The following is a 25,253-nucleotide window of genomic DNA, read 5'->3' as shown; positions in this document are numbered from 1 at the left end:
TCCGTCATTTCACGAAATACCCCTTGCCACACACTGTTTCCCCGTCCTGAGCTTCCTGACTCCACCCCGTCCCGGAATCGCAGCAGAACCCCTGCGCCTTCCCAGCCTGCACGGCGCCCTCGCTGCCCCGGGGCGGCTCCAGCCCCGCCTGGCTCCCCGGGACCACGTGACTCGCCTCACGGCCGGGTCTACAGATCCCAGCGTGCTTTGCGCGCAAGGTCCCTGCCGTCCTTTGGGGACGGGGGCGCGCTAGGCCTGCTGGGGCGCGTAGTGCGGGCGCGATTGGCAGGGGAGGTCTCCGCCCGCCGCGGCTGCCCTGCTCCGCGCGGCTTCCACCGCAGTCAGAGCGGCGGCGGCTCCGCAGGCGGCGCGGTAAGGGGCGGGAGCTCCTCTCGGGCTCGGGAGCTCTTGTCGTGCTCGGTCCCCGGGCAGAGCTGCACCGGGAGAGCAGTCGAAGCGCCTCGTTGAGAGGGGGCTGCTCGGGGCTGGCGCGGGAGGGAGCGGCGGCGGCAGCAGCAGCAGCAGCAGCAGTAGCAGCAGCAGCACATGGGCTTTAACAAGGCCAAATGCCGGGTCCTACGCCTGGGGAACAACAACCCCGTGCAGCTACAGACTGGGGGAAGAGTGGCTAGAAAGCTGCGTGGAGGAGAAGGATCTGGGGATGTTGGTTGACAGCGACTGAACATGAGCCGGCAGTGTGCCCAGGTGGCCAAGAAGGCCAGTGGCATCTTGGCTTGTATCAGAAACGGTGTGACCAGCAGGTCCAGCGAGGTTATTCTGCCCCTGTACTGGTGAGACCACACCTCGAATCCTGTGTTCAGTTCTGAGCCCCTCACCACGAGAAGGACATTGAGGCTCTGGAGTGTGTCCAGAGATGAGCAACGAAGCTGGTGAGAGGGCTGGAGAACAAGTCTTATGAGGAGCAGCTGAGAGAGCTGGGATTGTTTAGTCTGGAGAAGAGGAGGCCGAGAGGAGACCTTATGGCTTTCTACAACTGCCTAAGAGGAGGTTGTAGAGAGGAGGGTGATGGCCTCTTCTCCTGAGTGACAGGGGACAGGACAAGAGGGAATGGCCTCAAGCTGCGCCAGAGGAGGTTCAGACTAGATATCAGAAAAATTTTTTCACAGAAAGGGTCATTGGGCACTGGCAGAGGCTGCCCAGGGAGGTGGTTGAGTCACCATCCCTGGAGGTCCTTAAAAGATGAGTAGACGAGGTGCTCAGGGATGTGGTTTAGTGGCAGATAGGAATGGTTGGACTCAACGATCCAAGAGGTCTTTTCCAACCTGGTGAGTCTATGATTCTATGAAGTCCCATCCCCGATAATGTGTTCTTAACGGGGAAACGATGGAGTAGGAATTTAGGGGCTTTACAATTATCTTGTAGTAAATTTTCTTCCTTGCAGCCTCATTCTGCATACATTCAGGATCATGTGTGACAGATCTTTGATCCTTTGCTTTCAGATAAAGGCTTTTTATGTACCTGTGTTAAGCTGGTCAACTGAACTGTTTTCTCTTCTAATATGATCTGAAGACATAGCATGTTATGGGAGCTTTCAGCAGTAGATCAAGAACTCATTCAACACAACTCTGAACACAATCTTTCAAGTTGCCTGCCTGAGCACTCAGTCTTTCTTTAAAACAAACAGAAATATGAGGGTGAGGGTTTTTCTGTTTGTTTCTTTTTTTCTTTATTTGTAGTGGTTAGAAACAAGCAATGAAAGACCTATTCCCACTGTGTGTGTGTTTAATGGTTCAACCTATTTTAAATGCTGCACAGAGAACCTTGGGGAGCTGAGCATTTATTAATCGTGGCTTGTTAGTGCATTGTGGTATGACTACTTTTTTCCATTTCTTTCTGTTAGTTTGATTTATAGGGAAACAGATAAGTGGGATAATGTCATTAATTAGTATAAAAGAGGGTTTTTCTTATTCTAAATAACCCATGACAAAACACGTGGTTTTATAATACAGTGCAAAAGTTTCTTGGTACTTGCATGTTTGGGTTTTTTTTTTTCCTCTGGGCCTTCTCACAACTTTATCCCAGTAGCGCTGGGAAGCCTGAGGATGTAGATATTTGTGTATCTGTGTTCCACCTGGGAGAATGTCAAACTCCTTATGGAAGGACTGCTTTTCTGTTGTGGGCCTATTTGCAGGCAGAATGCAGGGCTGTTTCTTGGTCCCCCTGCATCCCACAAGTGCAGCCTGTACTGGCTGCGGTCCTGAGAGCTACACATCTATATTTGTATTGTCCAGTCTGTGAACTCATCCAGAAAGACAGTACCATCAAACTTTCCAGTTCAGGACCTCAGGACTCCATAGCATATTTTTTTTCTACTACCATCTCCATTGTGTGGTGTATCAGTCACTGACAGCCAGTGGCGGTGACTGACTGTTTCCATGGGATGGATGCCTGTCTATTAGGATCTGCCTTGAAATTGGCCATCCAGTTACATGACCCAGTGAACAGCTGGCAGCAACACAAGTTCTACTGATATGGCTTTGATTCAAATTAATGATTTACATTTCTAAGACCTAAACATCACGTGAAAGGATCTCCAGCCTTTCTGTAGTTACTTGAACCATTTGTTTTCTCTTTGTATTTTTCATTTATATATAAGTAATGTTTTTAGTTGGAGAAATGAAAATCTTCACTTCAATGAACTTCTCATGAAAGTTAATGAAACTTCTCATGAAAAGTTTCTTCTCATGAAAAAGATACTGACCTGTGAGAGGTCTGTTTGCATGAAATGTGGTTCCATATTCCAGTAAGTCAAACTCAGTTAAGATTTTGAAGCGGATAATCTAAAATTTATTGATTTTCTTCTTGTCTAGTACTTCAAAAGTTAGGTATACCTAAAACTGAATGAGAGTGAATAGACTTGTGGGTCCATGATGCATTGTGGCACTTTACAAAAGTTTTAAACAACTTGGTCTGAATATTTCCTGAGCTGTAAGATAAGGCAGGTTTTGTGGATGTTGTAAATGCAGTATGTCTTCACAGCAGCCATTAGTAAGTTATTTGTCTTAATCATCTGATGAGCTAACAAGATAGGGCAGAGTGCTATATAAAGCCACCTGTCATTGTTTGGCAACAATGATGAGAATTTACAATTCCAGCTCAATATGAGAGATTATAACTGTCTGTCAAACTACAGAAAAATTCTGCTCATTCCTTCATTTCCACTTAACCACTCAAGTAGTTAATAATTCAGCAAACCCTAGATCATTAAATAATGTGTTATTCTCATCCTAATACTCAGTTTCAGGCAGTGACAGGAGTGGATTATTCCTGAAAGATAAGTCTCCTAGATTCAAATGAGTTTTTGGAAGAAGCTGTGTCATTGCACTTAACATTTGGTTGGTCACAGGCCTTCCCATAGGAGCTGATATGCTAACATGACTCCCTTTACTTTATGCAAGCTCCTTAAAAAGAAAAATACACCACCCATGGATGGTTTCGGCTCTGGGAAGCTCAGGCGGACTTAGATACTGTTTAGTTGTTTTGTTTAGTGGTAGCTTTGACATCATGCCTTGTGTCTGTTGTATGACTTGAGAGTTTCTGGCTTTTCTTCTGGAGAAAACCATGCCAAAGTAGACTACTCCACCTCTTCCTACAACACCTCTTAAATACATGATCAACCTCTAGAATCTATTTTTTGTAAGTAGGCCAGTGTAAAATTCCATCTCTCAGTGCATGAGGAAGTATGTAATTTTTGTGCATTTACCAAGAGCGTGCAATTCTTCAAGGGAGTTTGCTTTATGAGAGGGTATGCATTGGAAGCAGCAGACTTGAAACGGTGACCAATGTACATACCACCACCTCCATCCCCTCAAACAACCAGAGCCAAAGCAAGCCTTTGATTAGATGTGGCCAGATTGTTTGCTTTATAGCAAACACTTTATTGGAAAGTTGAGGTGCTCAGCTCACTAGTGGGGACAGTACTTCTAGTCCTCTCAAAGAAAGCAGCAAGAGCCATTTCTGCACGGGTTCAAAGCTCCTTTCTGGCTCTGCTTTTCTGAGTTTCATGTCCACAGGCTCAGACTCTGGTTCTCTCACTGTGTACCTTCTGCAAACACTTAACCATTGCGCAACAGAGACAAAAATGTGGCTCTTTCATGTGGTACCGCTTCACATTTGCTCTCCACTAGCATAACAGGTAGCACAAATAGTATAAGGCTCTTGCAGTCTGCATTTCCCCCAGGCCCAGCACTTAGGGCTGTGTCTTGTGCAGAACAGCAGTGTGGGCTTTCTCCACCCTCCCTGGCTTTGTGGGCACAGAGAGCTTTTGTGGCACTCTGACCTTCTAACTCCCAAGCAGTTTTCCATGTCTGTGCATCCTTGTGCCTGCATCACCCAGGATTTGACTCAGTAATAATGAGCAAATTGCCAGTGAGTAGAAACCAGTCAACTACATAAGCAGAGACCAAGACAATCTTATTAATCTGAAAATGTCCTGTCTGTGAGATACTTGATAGTGAGGCTTGCTCTGTATTTGAGGCTTATTCATTACCAGCTATTGGCAAACAAAAGAACCAGCAGGAGCTGAAAGACTTGGTTGTCCTATTCAGAATCGCTTTTAGTCAGATTTGAAAGCTGACAGAAAATTCTTGTAACTAGTAGCAGCTTGGTGCTAAAGGGCGATGTGACCGGAAATTATACTGTGGGTTTGAATGGTGTGTAAAACACAAAGAACCCTAAAGCAAGGAACGCTTCTGGTTGTGATGATGCTGATATTTGTTTTGGATTTGTTTTATTTTTGACTAATGTCCTCTGATCTGCTTCTCTCCAACTTCTTCCTTAAGGTTTTGTTTTTCTTCCATTTGTGGAATAAATAAAGGGGAGAGATGATATTGAAAGCAGTCGTGCTGTTGGGCTGTGCTCTGGGCATCAGCACATTCCCCATGGAAGAACCAGAAGATGGAGGCAAGCACTGGGTGGTGATCGTTGCAGGTTCGAATGGCTGGTACAACTATCGACACCAGGTAAGGACCACTGGTCCCATGTGCTGATGCTTGCCACATGCCAGAAAGGGCCTGCTCTGGGACTCATGGGGAGATGATAGCTGCCCAAACTAGTTCAACCCTTTTGTCATTTGGATAAGTACTTTCAAGTCTAGCAGCAAGATGCACTCACTGCCTGGTCTTAGTTCTTGTCATTCTTATCCCCTCCACTGTTCCTTCTGCTATTTGAATTTTTTTGCTTACAACTTTGTCTAGTCTTTCATCTTTTGATAAGCTGCCCTTGGCAGGAGGAGTAGTATTCTTCCTCTAATTATGCTTCTGTATCCTGGGAGACCTGTATCATTTTGGCTAAATATTCTGTAACTAGGTTAGAAGTTCTTACCCCAACTTGCAGGTGAACAAATGATGCCTTAATTTAAACCTCATTTTGAAATACATGTGTATTTCTTTCTCTTCATTTTCCTCTTTTTCTTATGTTGTGAAAAAGCTCCCTTTCTTCTCTCTAGTTAAAAAAATGTGTGAAGGCTGCAAATGCACAGTATTTTTGTGGGGTGGAGGACATGGAGAAGGGGGTTCTTTTTAACCTCAATTAGTTTGCTTCCTGTGTTTGACAACATGGCCTTAGAGTTGTGTTGGCACAACAAGGATATAGTGCACCAGGGTGGAGGGGTTGGAATGAATGGCAGAAAGAGGAGAAAAGAGAACAGAAGCTCCTGACTTTGCCACTGCTGCCAAAGCCACTGTGCTATGGAGTTGTTGTCTGAGTGTGAATGTCAGCGTGGACAGAATTAAATCCAAGTGACTTAACTCTGATTAAGTTTGAGACTTATAATCAGCAGTCAGGAGACTACTGCAGTTCTTCCCTTTGGGGAATTGCTGGACAATCCCTAAAACAGATTAATCTACATTTAAATGCAGGTTTTGCTCTACACTTGGAACTACCTCTTGCTTTCCTGGAGAACGCAGTCCATTTAATTCTGATTTATGTATACATGTGTATATTTCCAAATGTTAGAAAAATAGTTCACTAGGCTATTGTTGGTCAGGTGAACTCAAACAGAAATTGAAACTCCAGTATACAAACTCTGCATTTTGAAAGTTAAACTGGATTAAATGTACTAGGTATATGTATCAAGCTGATTTGCTGAACGCTGGAACTTTAAAAGTATTTCTTATTTTACTGTAACTACCTGTAAATCCTGGAGGTGCTTCATACTAATGAGGAGGAAACCAACCTTCCATACTGGGTACGCTGGTTTTTATGTTTGTTTCTCCTCCCTCTCAGCTCACAGTCAGTTTGTAACTTTCAGCACAGGGGTGAGCTTAAGATGAAATAAACCAGACTGATGACCTTGTTGTACCTAAAGAACCGCCTGTTAGTGGCAAATGCTAGCTCTACACTTAGACAAACTGGTTTTAGGAATTTTGCCAGCTCTTATCACTGTGGCTATTGCATGATAACCATAGTTGGAATATTACAGCCTTAATGTAAAGTATTCCTATTTCAAATGGAATCCTAAGATATTTTTAAAGTTGAAATTGGAAAACAATTATGAAAATACTAGCATTATACTTGATCACTGCTTGTCTTGAGGTGTTTAAATATAAATACTGAGTTGTGCTCTGTTTGTTGCTATTGATGTATAACTAATCTCACCGGCTCCCTTCCTGTTTAGGAGGAGTTAATACAACAACATTCAGTCTTTAAGTAAAACTACACTTTGAAGCTATGGCTCACGAGAATTTCATTTTTTCACACAGTTGCCCAAGCACAGAGTTTTTAACCTTTCTGTAAACGAGTCTTCAATGGAAAGTGTATCTGCCAGGTATAATGGAGTTCTCAAAAATACAAGATGACCACTTACCTATTTGTATCCAAATATAAGTCTTTTGAACACACCAGTTTCACTGCAGCAAATTGATTTCTGAGCGTGGTCATACTTTGCAGACATTTATTAAGTAAAAGCTTTTTAAGGTTAGAAAAAAAGAACAGAATTTCTTTAAGCACCTTCATTTTGACGATAATGTTGACCAACAATGCAAAATATTTACAGTGCCAGATTTTTCTGAATTTCAGTCCAAGAAATTTCTGTATTTTAACCTCTACCACTTCCTTCATATAAGATTTGAGAAAAGAGAGAACAGCAGTAATAATCCTATCAAAGCTATGAAATCAGCATCATAAAATAAAAGAATCTGACTGAAGGATCTCAAATCCTTTTGTGACCAACCTTAAGGGCCTGGCAGGAGTAAGGAGACAGACTCAGCAGTTAGTTATGGAAAATCCTCCCTGTGTGCCACGAAGTGTAATCTAGGGAAGAGTGCCTTTGGCATCAAAGATTGGGAAAAACTTGTTACCAGCAAAACCAGCTGAACTGTAGGCTTTTAAGAGGAGGAAATGTACTACAGAAATATCGACCCTTAGAAAAGATTGTTGGAAACATCATGTAGACTGATCAGTTTGTCTTTGTGTGTTAGTGCTCCCTACTTTCCTATAATGGAAGCAGAAGCACAGGAAGTATTTATTTACTCTAGTTGCTTACAGTGGAACCAGGAATAGGGCTTGGACTTCCAGTTCTGTTCTTCACTCATCATGAAAGTCATTCCATAGTGAACACGTGCAGAAACACATGTTTTTTTTTTCAGTAGAATAGTACTTATACTGACGGAAAGCAAAGCAGCACTCCAGGACTGCAGATTTGTGTAATTCTTTGCCTTTCAAGGGAGAAATTATAGAAGAAAATGTGTAGTACTCTTAATGCACTTTCTTCCAGTCATCACCTTTCTTCCTCAGCCTCTCTGGTGTAGCCCATGTAAAAGTGAATTTGTGGATGTGAATTTTCCTGTAAATAGTTGCTTGATGTGACTGGTTTTTGATACTGGAGTCATTGCTCTTCTCCAGTGCAACTAGGGACTCAATGTCCCTTCCTAATTTGAGACTTCAGCTGACACATATCTGGGTTTCAGTTCAGCTGTTGAGGATACATTTAATACATGAGGTTGCTGTTTGTGTTACATTTAAATTTTGTGAGCTCCAGTTCTGTTGCATGCTGTCTACATGCAACACTGTCAAAATTTACTCTGGGGAAGGCAGCAGGAATATGTGATGGCTAAACGGCCATAAAAAGGAGGGAGAAGATTATTACACCTTCAAAAATGTCTCTGATTTCATACATCAGAAGTTTTGGGAAAGTAGTCCATCATTGTGTGCTGTACAGACCCCATGAACAGTGAATTTGTAAAGACTTGCAAACACTGAGTTTGCACCTGTAACCTCAAGCAATCTGAAACTCCTTCTAAAACTTCTAATTCAACTGTCAGCGGCCAGGATCCACTATCAGTGATGTAAACCTGAAGCGTAGACAAGATAAGTAAAAAAACCCTGTTTACACTGTGATATTCGCCTCCTGATGGCTGAGTGGGGACTCTTTCCTAAACAGGATGATCTAAACTTCTTACACCTCTCATCTCATCAAGTTTCTAAAAGAAGTTTAGAGTGTTTTAAATAGTATGCAGCCAAATGTGATAGGCTTACTGTCATAGTAAAGCTAGCCTGTATATCACCTTATGCTTGTGCCTTCTCAGTTCTTTAGTGTTTTTGCCCATACCTTAGCGGTTTTGATAAAAGTTTCTTGGACTATGCAAGGACTATTGACATGCTCCTCTGCTCCTCAGCTGTTATTCTGACTTCTCTATAATTGCCAGACTGGTTGCTATTCCCTAAATGCAACTAAGCAGTCATGATATATACCAGAAAGAGTCATAATAGATACCCTGTATTCCCTAGGAAAGTGGCTTAGCTCTCCACTGTGCAGAGAGCTAGGTGATATATCTCTGGAAAGCTTAGTGACATGCATAAGCAAATACAGCACTAATTGCTACTGGTAGATTTAGAGAATGAGCTAACAAACTAGTTTTCCTTAAGAGAAATGAGATTCTATATATACTTCTTCATCTCCTGGGAGATGATCATACCAGCCAACTCAAACCTAAAGCTGGCTTATAAACAGATCAGAAAGAGGGACATGCTTTTAGATACTCCAAAAGGCATAGTCAGTGGAAAAACCTGATATGAAGCACAGTCTCAGCAAAAGTAGAGTACATGCTTGAGGAGAAAAATAGCTGAAAAAATCTGGGAAAACTGAAATGTAGAAAATAAAAACATTTCAATTTGCATACATTGGTCTGTATCCAGTTGTTGTTTTTAATGTTATACTTGTGGATATCTATGGGCCAGGGACTGTATTTATTCAGGGTTTTGGATACTACCAGCAGAGTGGTATCTTAGTCTGGGACAGTCCTAAATACTCCAGTGTTGCAGGTAACGGATGTTAGGGATGCCTTGGCTACTTGGCTTCATTTAACTTTGCCTCACTGTGCTTATGAAATTGTAACTGAAGCTGCGGGAAAACCTTTCCTAAGTTCTTAATACAGTTACATTTTTTGGCTGCTTCACTAATGCACGTTTAAGCAATGAAATATGGCCGGCATTTCAGATGTATTCTTCTGTTGTGCTTGTATACTAAAATGCATTCTTTTTTTGGCAGTTCAGAGTACGTGTAGTGGGAACAGTGCCACTTTGCAATGAACCTGTTCATTACACATGCTTTTTAGCCATGACCCTAGCAGTCATAAGACCAGAAGCAAGCAATTTCACAGAAGTCCAGGCTTTTCCCTTTAGGAACTATTCATGCATGCATGTGTCATAAAACAGCTTAATTTTTCCAAAAATCTCCCCCCATGCAGTCTGCTTGAAAATGTCACTCAAATGTGTAAACGGCTATATAGCAGAGGAAAGCTGGGATATTAGGTTTATTCCTACGAGAATTTCCCTGAATGTAGATTTTAAGAAACAATATGCATATCCCAGGAAAATAGGGGAATTCCACCTCTGATCCCTATGCTTTCAAAATCTAGGAGTTCTTCCATAGAAATTTGCTGATGTAGCAACAGATTTAGACTAACCTTGAGATGAAAGGTCTGAACAATGCCATTAGTAGTGTCTAGTTTGGAGCTGGCATGCAAGGTTGGTTTTGCATAGCAGCTGTACAGCTACACCATCTCTTCTACTCTTCTGTGCAGGGCAACTGCTACCCACCGCAAATCATTGCTGCAAAAATATGATATGCATTTAGAGATGATTTATCTGTTCATTTTATGTAATAAACTGAAAATAATAATGCCATCAAGAGGCCTGGAACAATGTTAGCTGTCTCTTTTAGGGTAGTTTAGAGGTGCAGCTATACCAGAAATATTTGTGGAAGAAACAAGGCTAAAATATGCCAATATTTGAGAGGCAGTTACACCTCAACAGGAAATACTCTAGATTCAGATACACCTCCCTGCTCTACCAGCAGGCTGTCTCGATTCTGGCTTTATAGAGATTTATTAATTTTTTTAATGTATTTGGGAGGAAACAGGACGAGTATGTGCCCAGCATCAAAGGTGGCTCGTCAGGTCAGCTAACTCTATGTAAAAAGACCCAATCATTTACTCGGAAGTGTTCTACTTTAGCCAATGGAGTTTTACAAGCAAAACCTTGTTTTGCTACTCTAGTCTGTGTTGGTAATATCATTATATTAGCAGCAGGTACAGTTCCTTCACCAAAAGCCTTAAAAGACTGGGACGGTCCCCAAACAGGTATATGTTAAGGTTGAGGGGAACTGATTGCATGGGTCTGTTTGCTTCCACACTAGGGAATTTAACCCATTTAAATTTACTACCAATGTTTACTGTTTGCTAAGACAGTCAGTGAATCAGAAGGATGGAGAGAGGAGACAAATATAGCAGATAATATGCATTTACAAAGCTTGACTAATTTGAAGTACTGTGGTATTAATTAAAAATGCCTTTGAAGTCACTACTGGCCAGTCACGTCTCTGGGAGCACAGACACTTGCTGGTTGAATCTGTTGATATATATCACTATAGTATGCCTGTGCGTTTCCGTGTGTTGCCAGCCTATAACTTTCTGTCAGCATAACAGAAGTGTATTATGCCTTGAGAGTGAGAGGGCATCTGCGATCTACTCATCAATTAGTGCAGAGATGCCCTGATTGCTGTTTTCTTCTACTTTTGCTTGAGTTGCTTCTGAAAATCAAAGATATGTTTAATCAAACCTGCACTCTGCTGTTTCATATTGTTTGTGATGCCTTCATAACTCTGTTTAGCCTCTGCTTTTTGACTTGTTGGGACAGCAATTGATATAGTGACATAAAATGAAATATAGAACTATAAATAGGAGATTATCTGGAATAGGTGGAAGAGAACGTAGGATGACCTGCATAGTAGGAAGTGGAACTGCTTTAGTGAGGGCTATTTAACATTCGAGGTTAGTCATGTGGAGAGATTTTGCTGCGGGAGATTTTATTAGCATTGAATGTACCTCACCCTTCCCAGAGTCTTGCACAACCACCCTATGTTTTCAGCTCCAGACATGCTCAGAAGACCAAGTGACAGGATTTTACAGTGTCCTTTCAGTTAAACCAGCCAAAATTACTGGCACTCCTAAGTTGTCTGAACTTATGTTGGTCCTCTTAAACCGCTTCAGTTTGGTTTACAAACCAGCAAATTAGGTCAAAAGAAGTAAGGTTTAAAGCTAGGTTCTTGCCTGCTTTTGGAGTGTGCATTTGTTAGATAAAATTTCTTCCATTAAGTCTGTACAGCTTTTCTAGCATGGGTTAGCTTGTAGTTCCAGAGTTTAGGAATGGTTGTTGGTATCCTATTAGATCATTCACAGACTGCAAGTCTAAAAGAAGAGAGTTACTTGGGCTGGGGTTACTAAGAATTTAGCGTTCTGGTAGAGGTTTATATTTGTTGTATGTAACTTTTGATGAGTATTGTTATTTCTGCATTATGGGAAGATGGTTCTGTAAAGAAAATCTTGCTTGTTCATATCCTGTGAAAGTCAGGAAACGAGCCTGAATAGCAATTCTGCAATTCTGTTTTCCACTGAAATCTCTTTTCTTACCCTGAAGTTGCTTCAGTCTTACTCTGCAATAAGTACATAATTAAAAAGGAAATTTTCCTTAACCAAAATTCTCATCTAGTAAACCAAAATTTAATAAGATTTTTGCATAGGTGGGATTGGTCAGCCATGCTTGCTTAAGCCAAGGACAGTCTTTGGTGTTTAGTCCTGCAGGCCTGGTATAGAACTAACTGAAGTTGATGGAAATCCATCTCTCTTCTGCGGCATGGCACACTTCGGATTCGTCTGTCAGTGCACAAGGTTTTCACTTAGTTTTGCTCACAGAATGCAGGACAATGCTGAGAAAGTTTTGTTATATTTTGTTATCTGTACCAAATCTGAAGTAACTTCTGGTTTCTGTTTAAATAAGAAATCAAAGTAGGTAAATGAGAGAGAGATATTTTAATCATAGTCTCTGTTTTTAATGCGGCTACTCTTAGAGAAAAACGTTGAGTTTTGGTTTAACCTGTGCATTTCAGCCTTCTAGCAACCTCAATCTGTTATATTTGAATGAAGGTTCTTTTGGACAATAGCTTGCTCTTAGGCCTGCAAAGCTTTTTTTCTTCTGGTCTCACAGGTATAATCTCTGCTAAAGGCAGTAATGAAAATCTGTTTAATTTCAGGCAGATGTGTGCCATGCATACCAGATTGTACACCGAAACGGAATTCCAGATGAACAAATCATTGTCATGATGTACGATGACATTGCCGATAATGAAGAGTAAGTGATGAACATGCAGTAGTCACAATCTCTATGGTTACTACAAACATGCCATAGTCACTAATGTGTTTTGAATTTTTAGTAGTTCTGTAAGAAAAGCATTTAAACCCAGCTGTGATACATATAGAGTCATGTTATCTATTAACACAATAATTCTCCTTTGAAATGCACTCATGAGTTTTTTAAAGGCTTTTCTCTCAGCCTCAGTTGAGGCTGAGAACTGTAGCTCAGTTGTAGCACTGAGAACTGTAGAGCTTTATTGTTAATGAGAGTGATTGTAATTCCCAGGCATAACGATATGCAGCACATAAATAGTCTGAAACTACGAATATAAAGGAGTTCCATGTATGACTTGCAGATATTTTTTTGAAAGGACATTACCAGATTAATTCCCAGAATGTACATTCAACAAAGACGTGTCCCATTCTTGGTGACTGTCTAGGGTGTATCATTGCTTTCTAAATGAAACAGTTCAATTGTACAGCCTCTAATTCTGAGAGGACTTCAGCAGAAATCAGTGGACTTCACATACACGGCAGCACTGAGAGCAAAGTGTAAAGGGGGCAGAAGGCAAGGGTGAAATCAGAGGGATAGTAGTATAAGAGACCACCTGCCTACATCTTCAGATTAATCGCAGGACACTTCAAGGCACTCTGAGGGTGAGGACACCTGAGGCAAGCGTACATAACTGGCTGAAGTGAAAAGGCCGTTACGTTCTGAAATCACATAACACATGGTACGAGTACCCATATTTTCTCTCAGGCAAGCTAGCCAGTCACAACAGTTTAAATGGTTTCTTAGTTGTTCTGTGGTCATTGTATGGCACATAGCTAATATTTATATTTATGTTCCGTTTAATTTTCAGAAACCCAACAAAAGGCATTGTCATCAATAGACCTAATGGTACAGATGTGTATGCTGGAGTGCCCAAGGACTATACAAAGGAGGTAGGAATGAAACACTGTTGAAACACTAATGAAATAAAACCCAGGGGAGGTTCAGCATTGGTCAGCGTTCTGAATGAATGCTTTCAGGCTGTAGCTTTCACTCCAAAATGTACATCTTATCAAGCTTCTGGCTTATTCTCCTGCATGGTTTGGCATGAAGTTTGGTGCTCATGAGGTGAATATTGACAGTAGATTCTTCGAAGTGAAGGAGTGGTCATAAAAGTAAACCTTTACACTGTTCTGTGCTGTCACTTGAAATAAAAGGAAGAAAAGTCTTGCATCCATAAATATTGTAATTCAATCTGAAGAACAGCTGTATATGACTAATTGTTTCATTAAATCAGAACAGTAATCCAGTCACTTGGTGATTTCATGATCCAAGTGAGTCATCAGTGGCTAATGCATCACATAATGATGGACTGAAAAGGATGGCCAGGTAAGCATGCCATCCATGTGTGGATTCTGGGTTTCAGAAGATATCTTTCTTTCTTGTTATTATGGTCAGATATAAATTTAATTCTCTTAAATCCTTAGGACGTTACACCAAAGAATTTCCTTGCTGTTCTCAGAGGAGATGCAGAAGCAGTGAAGGGTGTGGGATCAGGAAAAGTATTGAAAAGGTAAGAGAAGTATAATTTAGAAAATAATTGCAGGTGTAATTGCATATTGGCACTGATTTCAATAAAAGAAGGGTGTAAACTAGAGCAACTTGAGAATCTAGCGAGAGTATTGATGGCAATTCCAGGTAATTCACATTGGAAATACAATGGTTCTGGTTTCTTAAACTACCCACCATGAAGGAGCCACTGCTGATATTTGACTGGTAGGGAGTCCACTGTAGATGAAGTTATAAAGTCAGGAGATTAAGGTATAAACGGAGGATACTATCAACTCCATTGAGGTATTTGTTATTTAGACTATTGTCTTTTTGCAAGAGTGGCTATTCAAAGAGAGTCTTATTAAGGTCTGGAGACCTCAAGAAAGGGTTTGCTAAGGCTTGGCTTAATGTGCATGAGCAGTTGTATTAGTCGCCTGAGGTAGTGAGAATTAGCAGTCAGTGTCAGGGGGAAAGAGGTAGCTTAAACAGCTCATCAGCTGAAAGAATTGCATGTCTTATCCCAGCCTTGGTCTTTGTGGCAGATGTAAGGTTATTGAGGCTTTGAATTTATTTAAATGGAATTATACTTTATGTTTAATGCAAAAAAAAATTTGTTTGAAAAAGTAGCATATGCAATTAACTTTGTAATTGATGTATTCTGGTTAAGGTGTTTGCAAGCTAAATTACACAAATGATTGTAAGTTTGACAGTATTCAAATATATGAACAATAATAGATTGTAGACTGACAAAGTAGAATATAAGATCTGTAATTAATGGGTGTAGTTTATAAAGCTTTATATAATTTAGATGATTCAAGAATAAAAGCAATTATTTGAGGGACTAATAATAAGACCTCCTGGAATGATACCTGGTATCAGTTATTCATCTTGCTTCTACAAAGTTTGAGACATGAAAGCCTGTTTACTGAAGTGTGTTATATTTCTGACTCAGTAGTGCTGGTAAAGAGTTATATCATGTTCTATTTTTCTATATACAGTATTTCCTGTAAAACCTTTAAGAACCTAAATTTGACCAGTTGGAAGAACTAACCTAGTTAAAGAAAAATTGTATAAGTGCCTGTCTTCATCTGACGGTTAAATTGTAGGGGCAAAGCAATGGAACAGAAGAGAAGAATCCTGCCCTGGCATAGGGGAGAATGAAAAGAATGAAGGAGCAGAACAATAGTTGAATAAGCTATATTGCTGTCAGTTGTTTAAACCTCATTCTGAAAAGCTGAGGTAGAAAATGGTATGTGCATGGTCTACAGGCAGGAAGGTAATAAATTGCTGCTCAATAACTAGATTGTTCTCTTCTAGTAGCTGGAATAAGTCAAGAGGTGACTGTGAAGGATGTTTCATTGGAAAATAAAAGTACTTCAAAGCACACCTCACCTATGAAAGCTTGATGTTACAAGTTAAGTAAAGGAGTGGCTATGCAGAGGGCCGAAGGCTCTTAGCTACTCCGGAAGACAACTTCAGCCCAACCCACCTATAAAAGTCTTCGTTATTTACATTTCACCTTGCTTGAATTTTTTGCACTTAGGCTCAAGTGTGGGAGCCAGAAAATAACACCCACCCTTCTTCCTTAGGCTCTATTGTTTGTTTCCAACTGGTCTGACTTTTGCTATGGGGTGGGACAAGAACTCAGTTATCCTCTGCGTAGAAGGCTTCTCTAGGTTGTCTTCCAGGTTGTTCCCTAACTAGCAGGTTATTGGTGAGGCAGAAGGCTGGACAATGTTCCCTTGAGCTGCTGCAGTCATACTCTTTGCAGTTAGGAAGGAGCAAAAGCGAGTATGTGTTTCTGGACCACTGGTACAGAGAAAGAGAGGAGGGCTTGAGGTTTCATTCCAAGCTGTATTGTTTTCAAATGTTGACATGTCTTGGCATTGAGAAGGAGATGATTGTTGTTATAATGAAGCTTAGGCTGGAGTGGTTAGAATTTGTAATTTTTTCATTACAGTGGTCCCAAGGATCATGTATTTGTTTATTTCACTGACCACGGAGCTCCAGGACTTCTTGCTTTTCCTGATGATGATGTAAGCATTGGGGGGATTACTGTGTTTGAAAATCCATCCTTTTAGTGACATACTAAAGTAATAAGTAGCAAATATAAAACACAAAAATATTTGATGCACTCCCGTACTGAGGGGAGAGGCAGAAAAGGAGCAGTATTCTCCTCATCATCTCAGTTTGGATTTTTTTGAATTTGAATCTGAAGCATTCAAGTTGAAATTAAGTTATGTTGTTTAATATTTTATTGGATTGTGGTGGTCCAGACTGTTTCACGCAGTTCGCACAGGTGTGACTTGGCTTTCTGGTGCGCTATAGATATCATCTGGAACCATTTTTCATCTTTTCTGGAGTGGTAAATACTAGAACATTGTATTTCAGAAGGGCAAAGCACTGAATATATTTAATGGGAAACACTTCCATGTGTTCACATGTATTCACATGTATGTGAATGTATTCACAACAGTTAGTATTTATTCCTATTAAGTGAACTGTGTATCTGTTGAACATAACTGGTTTTAATACAAGCCTTCTTATTTTACAGCTTCACGTGAAGGACTTGAATAAGACTATTTGGTACATGTATCGTCACAAAAAATACCAAAAGGTAAACAAGCTTATCAGAAGCGGTGACATTTAAAGAGCAGCTGGCATGGGAGAAAGAGATTTGTCTTCCATTTGAGAGTTGTTTAAAGCATGAGGAAGCTGTTGCTATGCAATGAAATTTGGATTAGGATTTTGCACTTGAAAGGAGTGATCCTCTCCAAATTTTCTCTTTCCATTCTTAGTTTACTGTATATTTACAGTCAATGTTGAGATTTGTTGTACTGCCTTTTGATAATGGTATGTATTCTGACCAATCATGGAGAACCAACATCCGTTACTACCGCACTTTCATAATATGGACCTGGCTTGTTCTTCCTGTACTTTGTTCACTTCAGACTGCGCTGTTACTACAGGAAGCTGGTATAAACCTCATGTTTTGCTCACAGTTACTAATCTAGTCTAAGAGACTGTACCCCTTGTCAGAAAATTTTGTGCATTTATTTTATTGGAAGTAGTTTTAAGCAGAAAAATTAATGTTTAGAACATTTTAGTAGCTTGCCTTTTTAAATCAACTTTGTGGTGCTGTCTGCCATGGCTGGTGGTACATATGTGGCCAATGGTTCTAGAAGTACTACATTCAGTAGTGGTACATTGCTGGCCTGAAAAGTGATTGTGTATTTGATTTGTGCTTTGTACATTAGTCAGTGTATCCCTGTGGATTCTGTAGAGATTAATAGCATCTTTTAATTGTGATGATGCTTTCCCTTTCCACAGAGCTTAGTTCCCAGAAATGAAAAATTAATCTGTTTGATTTTGTGTTTTATTTTGTGGCATTACAAATAGCTTTTGTTTCAGAGATAGCAGTACAGAGCAACTAGCTAGAGCTGAAAATCACTGAAGGACTTTTCTCCATGTCCTCGTGGAATTTCTTAAGGTCTCGTATTTATTTTCTAGATGGTGTTTTATATTGAAGCATGCGAGTCTGGATCTATGATGAATCACTTGGCTGATAATATCAATGGTGAGCAATCAGTTAACTTACTGAACTGTAATGTCACAGCTTGTCATAGGCAGGACATAAGTGCATACCATGTCAAGGAGGGGTTCAAGGCACTTTTATGTACAGTTTTAGCAGGGACAGAAAGTTATATTTTTAATAAAGAAAGTAATATTTTCCTTTTATGGGAAGTTCCTTTTAAAGAATCAATGGAGCTCTATGAAGACTAACAGAGCTTTCAGTTTCTTGCAAATGAGAAGTTGAAAAGTATTTCTTTTCAGGAACTGTGTGGTTACAGTTAACTGGTAGCAGTTAGGTTATACTGACATTTCTCGGCCTCAGCACTGCTAACAGCAGGTGTGAAGTTCCTGCTGTCAGTTTCATTGAGTAGCAAAGGCACTTCGGAGACATCGGTACCAGGCAATGCACAATAACCCAGGAAGTGGAACTCACATTTTTCAGGGTTTCTAAGCTCTTTGCTGCAGAACTGGGAGCTCAGCTTTGATTAGGACGAGGAATCATAATAATTTCAAACTCTTGTTCTGTGGCAGGGAGGCCAATGCTCTGGCTTTCTTGTAGTTTTGTATCTGTGATTCCAGGAAAGGCCAGTCTGTAGCTTTCTGTGGCTTTGGCCCTGGACTGTCCTCTGTGGAGCCCACCTAGACTTCTTACAGCCTTATCAAGGATTTACACAAAGTTCATACAGAACTCTTCATATTGAGGATTGTTCAAAATAATTAATCAGCGTTTTTCAAAGTTTGTTCTATAAGAAATTTCCAGAATTTCCAGTCTGAGGGCTCTCTGGTTTTACCACCAGCTCTGCCACAGACTTACAAAGGCAGAAAATGGACAATATATATAACACTACAACGCTGGTTTTGGCAGCCTTCAACATTGAGCTACAAAGCTTAATTTGTTACTTTTAAAGCATTTTAAAGAGTGCTAAGAGCAGTACTTTACTACACAGACAAGATGTGAGACTTTTATGGGGCTTTTGAACCACATACATTCTGAGTAAAAACAACAGTATAGCTATATAAAAGCATGTCTGGCACATTCATTTGGAAACTCGAACTTGTCTTTAGTTACAAAGCTATGCTATGAGTTGAATTTGGCAAAAAGTCAAAATAGCTTTCATCTTAGTAATACCTGTAAATATGTGTTTACAATATTTCTGCTGTGTTAGAGAGGACTTACTGGGAACACTGTACTTCGGGCAGATGTTGTAGAGGTTTTTCTTGCTTTTCTCTAAGCATAGAGTGTTGTGCAAGAGAGGATATTACTTAGGAGGTGCCATTTCCTGGAAGAAAAGGTGATTTATGGGATTGACTCCAAGTTTGGAAAAAATGTCCTCATTATTGTGATAAAGAAAAAGAACCTATAGTTGGTAGTCAGTGCACAGCATTGTCAAGCAGTTCTTTGAATAGTAGGTTTTCCCCTAGAAGTGTATATTCCTCTTTAAACACTCCAGACCACATATTTGGCAGCAAGGAAGGTAAAAGCACTGAGGCTGATTGAACAGAGTGATTTCCTTCCTGCTTTTCCTTCCTTCTTTCCTTCCCGCTATTTAGAAGTAAATGATTGAAAGCCAAAATACTTAGGCAAATATATCGCATGCAGTGAAGCACTAAATCATGTTAGAGGGTAAAAAAAAAAAAATTACTTCCCATTTGTCTACAGTTTATGCAACAACTGCTGCCAATTCCAGAGAGTCGTCTTATGCATGTTACTATGATGATGAAAGGCAGACTTATCTTGGGGACTGGTACAGTGTGAATTGGATGGAAGATTCAGATATGGTAAGTTACTGACATAAGGTTTCAGCATGAAAAATCTCTAGACTTTTCAAAAATAGCTCTTTTACAGGATTTATGAAAATACTTGTTTTCATGCAAGACTGAAATCAACAAATGGAATTAGTGATAGTGTGTATCTGTAGTACTATTCAGAACCATGTATAATCTTTATTCAATTTGGCAACTAAATTTATTTATGAAATTCACTTTCATAAACTTACTCTTCTTTTGCTGCTTATAAGATTAGAAACTGTGTAGCCTCTAGTTTCAAATTCACATAATCTTGATTTGCTAATCTGAGCCTACATCTCCAAATTTGTTAAACAAATCGGGCAGTTTACTAAGTTGTACTTCTGCTTTAGGGATCCTTAAGTACTGAACTGTGGCTAACCTTTTTGTTAGCATAATGGAAAACAATATTAATTAAACAAATCTGAGATTCATGTGCTAGCCTTGCCCATTTGTTGGGAGATTAGATCACTAAAAGCAATATGAAAATATGCTGTCAAATCATCATTTCAGTTTTTACTTTCATGCCTTTCGAAGGTTGTATAGCTCTTGCCTTTTACTTCCTTCTACATACTGTCAGCTAAGACCCTTTCCAGATTTTCTTGCATTTTAGAGTAGCTGAATTTAAGTATTTGTGATCACATGAAAGTTTCTTCATGCAGGAGGACCTAAGAAAAGAAACACTCCACAAGCAGTTTCAGCTTGTGAAGAAACGCACCAATACCAGCCATGTGATGCAGTATGGAAACAGAGTAAGTATTTTTGTGGACCTCCTGGTCAGATATATCTTAAAACTTTTCATGCCCTATACTTTCATCACTTAAAAAAAAAAAAAAAAAAATTCACTGCAAGGTTGATTAGAAAATCAAACTGTTCGTCTCAGAATTCCACTTAACATTTAAGAGACACTGGTCCTGATGCTAAAGGAAATAAAGCCTTGTATTAGTCTGTAATCCAAGGAGTCAGGATACAAGTTGTCCTCCAAAGCTCTCCCAGTGGTTGAATGCTTCAGTCAACTATAAAAGGCGTTATTTGCCACTTCTAGGCATATAATGAGTATTAATGAATTGTTAAGTACATTGATCCCTCAAACATATCCCAGGTGACATATCATTTGTAATAGTCCCACTGTTTAATGTGTCAGTAGATGCACAAATTAAATATTTTGTTTAAAAAAAAAAAAAAGAAGTTAGGTTACTTAGCCTGATGGTCTTTTTCCCCTGCAGTGAGTTTGGGAAATAAAAGTTCCCTGCCTTTTGGTACCCTTGTATTGACCTTGTATTAAAAAAACCCAGCATGCATGCACTTACACGCTTACAATGCTATGATCTCCTTTATTTTATGCAATAAAGCAAGTTTGAAGTTAGGCTTGCATGGCAAACCAAAGATGTACTACCAGTTGCAGGTGACTGACAGTCTCCATTTGTTTACTTTCTAACCTTCAGAGCATCTCCTCCATGAAAGTGATGCAGTTTCAGGGCATGGGGAAGAAAGCTATTCCCATTTCTCTGCCACCTGTAGAAAACTATGACCTGACTCCAAGTCCTGATGTGCCTCTTGCAATCATGAAACGAAAGCTGATGGCTACCAATGACATTCATGAGGCTAAGAAGATTGCTTCGGAGATTAGAACACACCTGGAGGTAAGCAAACAACAAAAATTCAAACTCCACATGAGGTCAGAGTGAGATATTGCTTCCAGTTTTTAAAAATTGCAATGAAATTGGTCTTTAAACTGGTAACCTCTAATTGATACTTTACTCTTCCGGTAAAACTCGGGGATCTAGCCCACAAGGCACATACAATAGTGATTGTGAGCAAATGCAAAATTCATTTTCACAGCTTTTGTTCCCAGGAAATTCCTCATCTGCATCCATAGGGATTCTTTTTGGGAGGTGTTGCTTTTTTCTCAGACTCTTCTGGGCCTCTTTAGCCTGGAGAAGAGAGGACAGAGAGGGGGAGCTTATCAATAGTTATAAATATCTAAGGGACAGGTGTCAAGAGGATGGGGCCAGACTCTTCCCAATGGTGCCCAGTGACAGGACAAATGGCATTGGGAACAATTGGGAACACAGGAAGTTCTGTCCAAACATGAAGAAAAAAACTTTACTGTGAGGGTGACAGAGCAGTGGAACAAGCTGCCCAGAGAGGTTGTGGAGTCTCCTTCTCTGGAAATATTCAAAACCTGTCTGGATGCATTCCTGTGCAACCTGCTGTAGGTGACCCTACTTTAGCATGGAGGTTGGGCTGAATGATCTCCAGAGGTCCCTTCTAACTCTGACCATTCTGGGGTTCTCAGTAGAACTGAAGTTGTCCAAATATAATAGCTCTTGCAGAATGATAGCCAGTATTGGTGTTGTCTTGCTTCTGGCAGAATGTTAGAAAGACAGCAAGTGATTTTGTGTGCAAGGATTCCGACTTTCTGTATCCCTAGTTTTCATTTGTGCGTTAAGAGACAGGTCCAAAATAAAATGGCAACACTGGGTTCCTGAAAGAGCTCAAGAGTTGAGGGAGGTTTAGAGAAATTAATTTAATTCGGAGTCTTCAAATTAGGTTTAGAAAAGGCATGTTTCAAATTCTTGTTGTTTTATGTGCAGGTGAAAGAATTTATCCAAGAATCCATGCGAAAGATCATCACCTTAATAACAGGATCAAGAGAACAGACCAACCAAATTCTGTCGGACAGATTGACCATCAGCAATTATGACTGCTATCAGTCAGCAGTGAATCACTTCAGAGCTCGTTGCTTCAACTGGCACTTACCCATAGTAAGTCAAGCATTAGGTATAACTTGATAAGCATACTGGTAAAACAAGCACAATAGTCAGAGGCAGGTCTGCAAAATCCTTTTATTAATAAGCTATCTTTGGGACAGTCTTGCAGCTTAGTTTTGGAGGGTGTGAGTAATGTATTTGGAAGCAGGAAACCACTTCCACTGCACCTGTAGATAAGCAAGAACATCACTGAAAAGAAACTCAGAAATAATCCCTAACTTTTACTGGATAGTTCTGTCCATCAGCTCCCTCCCCAGAAATCTCCATATTAAGTGTCGTGTTGTATTTCAGCTTCAAGCATCTGTATTAGCAAAACGGAAATGCAGCAACACCACTGTGAATTCACAGTCCTTGTATATTCAGATTTCTATATTGCGACTGTGTGTTGTGTAGTTCCTTGTAGTAGCCTAGCTGCCAGTTCCACAGTCTTGTGGAATTCCTGAGAGCCACGTTTTAGTTTGAGGGTTCCATTACTGTCTGCTTTCCCTGGGATCCCAGTTGAGGACAAAATCCTGTTGTTCTAAGCACTGTTTAGACAAGAATAAGGTATGTCAGTTCCTATTTCAGAAAAGCCAGTCCTGATGTCAGACAAGATAATCTAAGCACCCAGTGGTGTGTGGTAGGATGAATCAACAGCAAATTGATTTTAGCAGAAAGCAATGGGATTATCTGGCAGTTAGCCAAGATTTAAGTGCTGTATACAAATCAAAAGCAGGTGCACTCCTTCAGTTTGTGCTTCTAATCAACCAGGTTATTAGAACTCACAGTTCCTTTTCAGTGATTTTTTTTTTGTCTTTTTTGTGGATGCTTTTGAATGAAGTAGGTTAGATAGGTGAGCTTTGCCTAAGGGAGCAGTGTGCATCTACAACTGAATTTACTTCATGAAGTTCAAGCAGGAAAGTATACAGAAGAAAAATCCATTTAACGTAGTAGTAGATTGTCAAGACAAGCAAATAAACACCTTAAATGTTAGTAGTGTTTCTAAATTACTTCCACAATTTAGTTTGGATAAACAATACCTGTTCTTCATCATTGAAATTATTAACAATAATTGTTTATTTCAGTATGAGTATGCACTGAGACAGCTATACGCCCTGGTCAATGTTTGTGAAGGAGGATACCCCATTGACAGGTAATGAGGTTTCTGGATACACTACAGCTACAACAGCGAAAGCTAATAGGCAGATGAAACCTTTTAGTAGAAAGCTGCTCATTTGTTCTGCTCTGTTGACTATTTTATCTGAAGTTACAAATGCTAAATTTAGAAAACACATCATTATTAGTTCCCTGCCACTCATAATGATCCAGTTCCCCAGTCACCCTTTAATTTCCTGCTGAAGACCCTCAGGGGAAAGTATAGGCACTGGAAGGATCCCACTACACTGTATAACATACAGTAGCATAACTGGTGCGTTTTACAGGACAAGGGTGTTGCCCTGTAACTCCTGTATGATCTTACACTGAAGCAATGTTGGGAACTACTGTATTTTCTCCCCTGATCCCTCAGCTGCTGGCTCAGAACACCACAGCACTGATGGGTTCTGGTGAAGAGGAGTGTTGCGCTAGGGCCTTCATCTGTGAGTGCACAGTGGGAAAGCAGGAAAATAATGGCAGCAGGGACGAGGGCAGCATGGTGTTGGAATTCTATCTTGGGAGTTTGTGGTAGAGGATGGGATCCTAGTTTGTGGGTCATATGAGAGGAAGACAAGGGAGAGAGGAAAGCAAAGGAGTAGGGAGTGGGAGGGTGGCCTGGCTGGTAGTTTACGCAGTGCACGCGTGCAGCCCAGAAGGTGAAGAACTGCTACCCTGACTTATGGTGGCATCCCACTGCAGTTTGGGAAACAATTTGAGAGCAGAGCACTTGAAAAGTTTCTCATCATTATGGTTCTCTGTTGCAGAATACTTCTGGCCATGGATCAAGTGTGCCTTGGGCATTGATGGAAACAACAGTCCTGAATATAAACCTTACTACAAATGATACATTTATGTAACTGTAGTAATCCAGACATTTACACGCATGCAACATGAAGAGTCAACACTTATATTGGAACTGCACTGGAAGCTGAGGCTCTTGACCATGAGCAACACAGCACTTGCTAGTGCTCTCCCCTGCATCCCTGCCTGCTAACAGCCTGCTGGATTGATAGAGGCATTTTGGCAGACCACCTGGAGCTTTCAATATGGGTGGTTTGTTTCAAAGCACAATGCTTTTAAGAATCTGTGGATGAACACTACAAGCCACCTATCAATGATAGCTGAATCCATGCTAAATTTAAAAGTAGAGTCATTAATTCTAGAAATTTTTTAAATACTATTGCTAAATATTAGCTTTTTTTAAAAAGTTAGTGAATTCCATTATAGTGACTAATTTGGAGATTGGTTAAAGAGTGAAGAGACCAAAGCTTGTTCCTTTTAGCTTTAACTCCTTAACAGTTAAAAGAAATGAGTTGTAGTCAAGAGCTATCAGATGTGAACAGCACAGTTAAACTGTGAATGGTGAAAATCTTTGTTCGTAGAAAGCACTGTTTCCCAAAGAAAAACACAAATATCTAATGCTGTAAATTTAGCACCAGAATGCTATAGTTAAATGTATATTCACACAAACCTGTGGAAAGTCATACAGTTCAGGAATTGCCTGTGAATAAAAATAAAGTTGACAGTTTTATCAACCTACAGGGCAATACAATGTTAGATATCTTGTGTCTCAAAAATGAATGAGAGCTAATTAAGGTTATGATGTTGCATTAAAACCTTTTATATCTCAGATCATTTAAAAAAAAAACAAAACCCCAACCAAACTCCAAAACAGCAACAGAAACCATGCTTCAGAGGTGACTCAATAAATGACAAGAATGGGGAAAATTAGAGGGTATGAGGTGACTCAAAGTAGTTACAGATTGTCCATACTTTTCTACACTTGAAGAGAGG

General features: G+C 40.1%; 1 protein-coding gene across 3 annotated transcripts; it reads left to right on the top strand.

Moving 5' to 3' along the window:
- The first annotated feature begins 220 nt into the window (after nt 1-220).
- LGMN (legumain) lies at nt 221-24,998 on the top strand. Of its 3 annotated transcripts, none has more exons than XM_054068213.1 (14): nt 221-372; nt 4,803-4,982; nt 12,551-12,648; nt 13,514-13,595; nt 14,130-14,215; nt 16,154-16,229; nt 16,748-16,810; nt 17,704-17,770; nt 19,427-19,545; nt 20,214-20,303; nt 20,997-21,194; nt 22,149-22,319; nt 23,390-23,457; nt 24,224-24,998. In XM_054068213.1, the coding sequence occupies exons 2-14, from the start codon at nt 4,845-4,847 to the stop codon at nt 24,261-24,263; spliced, it is 1,296 nt and encodes a 431-aa protein (XP_053924188.1). In that variant the 5' UTR covers nt 221-372; nt 4,803-4,844; the 3' UTR covers nt 24,264-24,998. The 3 variants fall into 3 exon arrangements, with proteins under 3 accessions (XP_053924188.1, XP_053924190.1, XP_053924189.1); XM_054068215.1 differs by lacking the exon at nt 221-372 and adding an exon at nt 1,177-1,286; XM_054068214.1 differs by lacking the exon at nt 221-372 and adding an exon at nt 1,461-1,655.
- The last annotated feature ends 255 nt before the right edge of the window (nt 24,999-25,253 follow it).

The sequence above is a fragment of the Cuculus canorus genome, chromosome 5, assembly GCF_017976375.1.
Source record: "Cuculus canorus isolate bCucCan1 chromosome 5, bCucCan1.pri, whole genome shotgun sequence".
NCBI lineage: Eukaryota > Metazoa > Chordata > Aves > Cuculiformes > Cuculidae > Cuculus > Cuculus canorus.
Note: the sequence above shows the minus strand (reverse complement) of the source record. Positions and strands in the feature narration are given on the sequence as shown.

Coding starts and splice junctions, on each gene's coding strand:
- LGMN (XM_054068213.1), top strand. CDS start 4,845: ATGATATTGAAAGCAGTCGTGCTGTTGGGCTGTGCTCTGGGCATCAGC. Junction 17,771..19,426: donor CTTGGCTGATAATATCAATG/GTGAGCAATCAG, acceptor ATTTGTCTACAG/TTTATGCAACAACTGCTGCC. Junction 22,320..23,389: donor TCAACTGGCACTTACCCATA/GTAAGTCAAGCA, acceptor TGTTTATTTCAG/TATGAGTATGCACTGAGACA.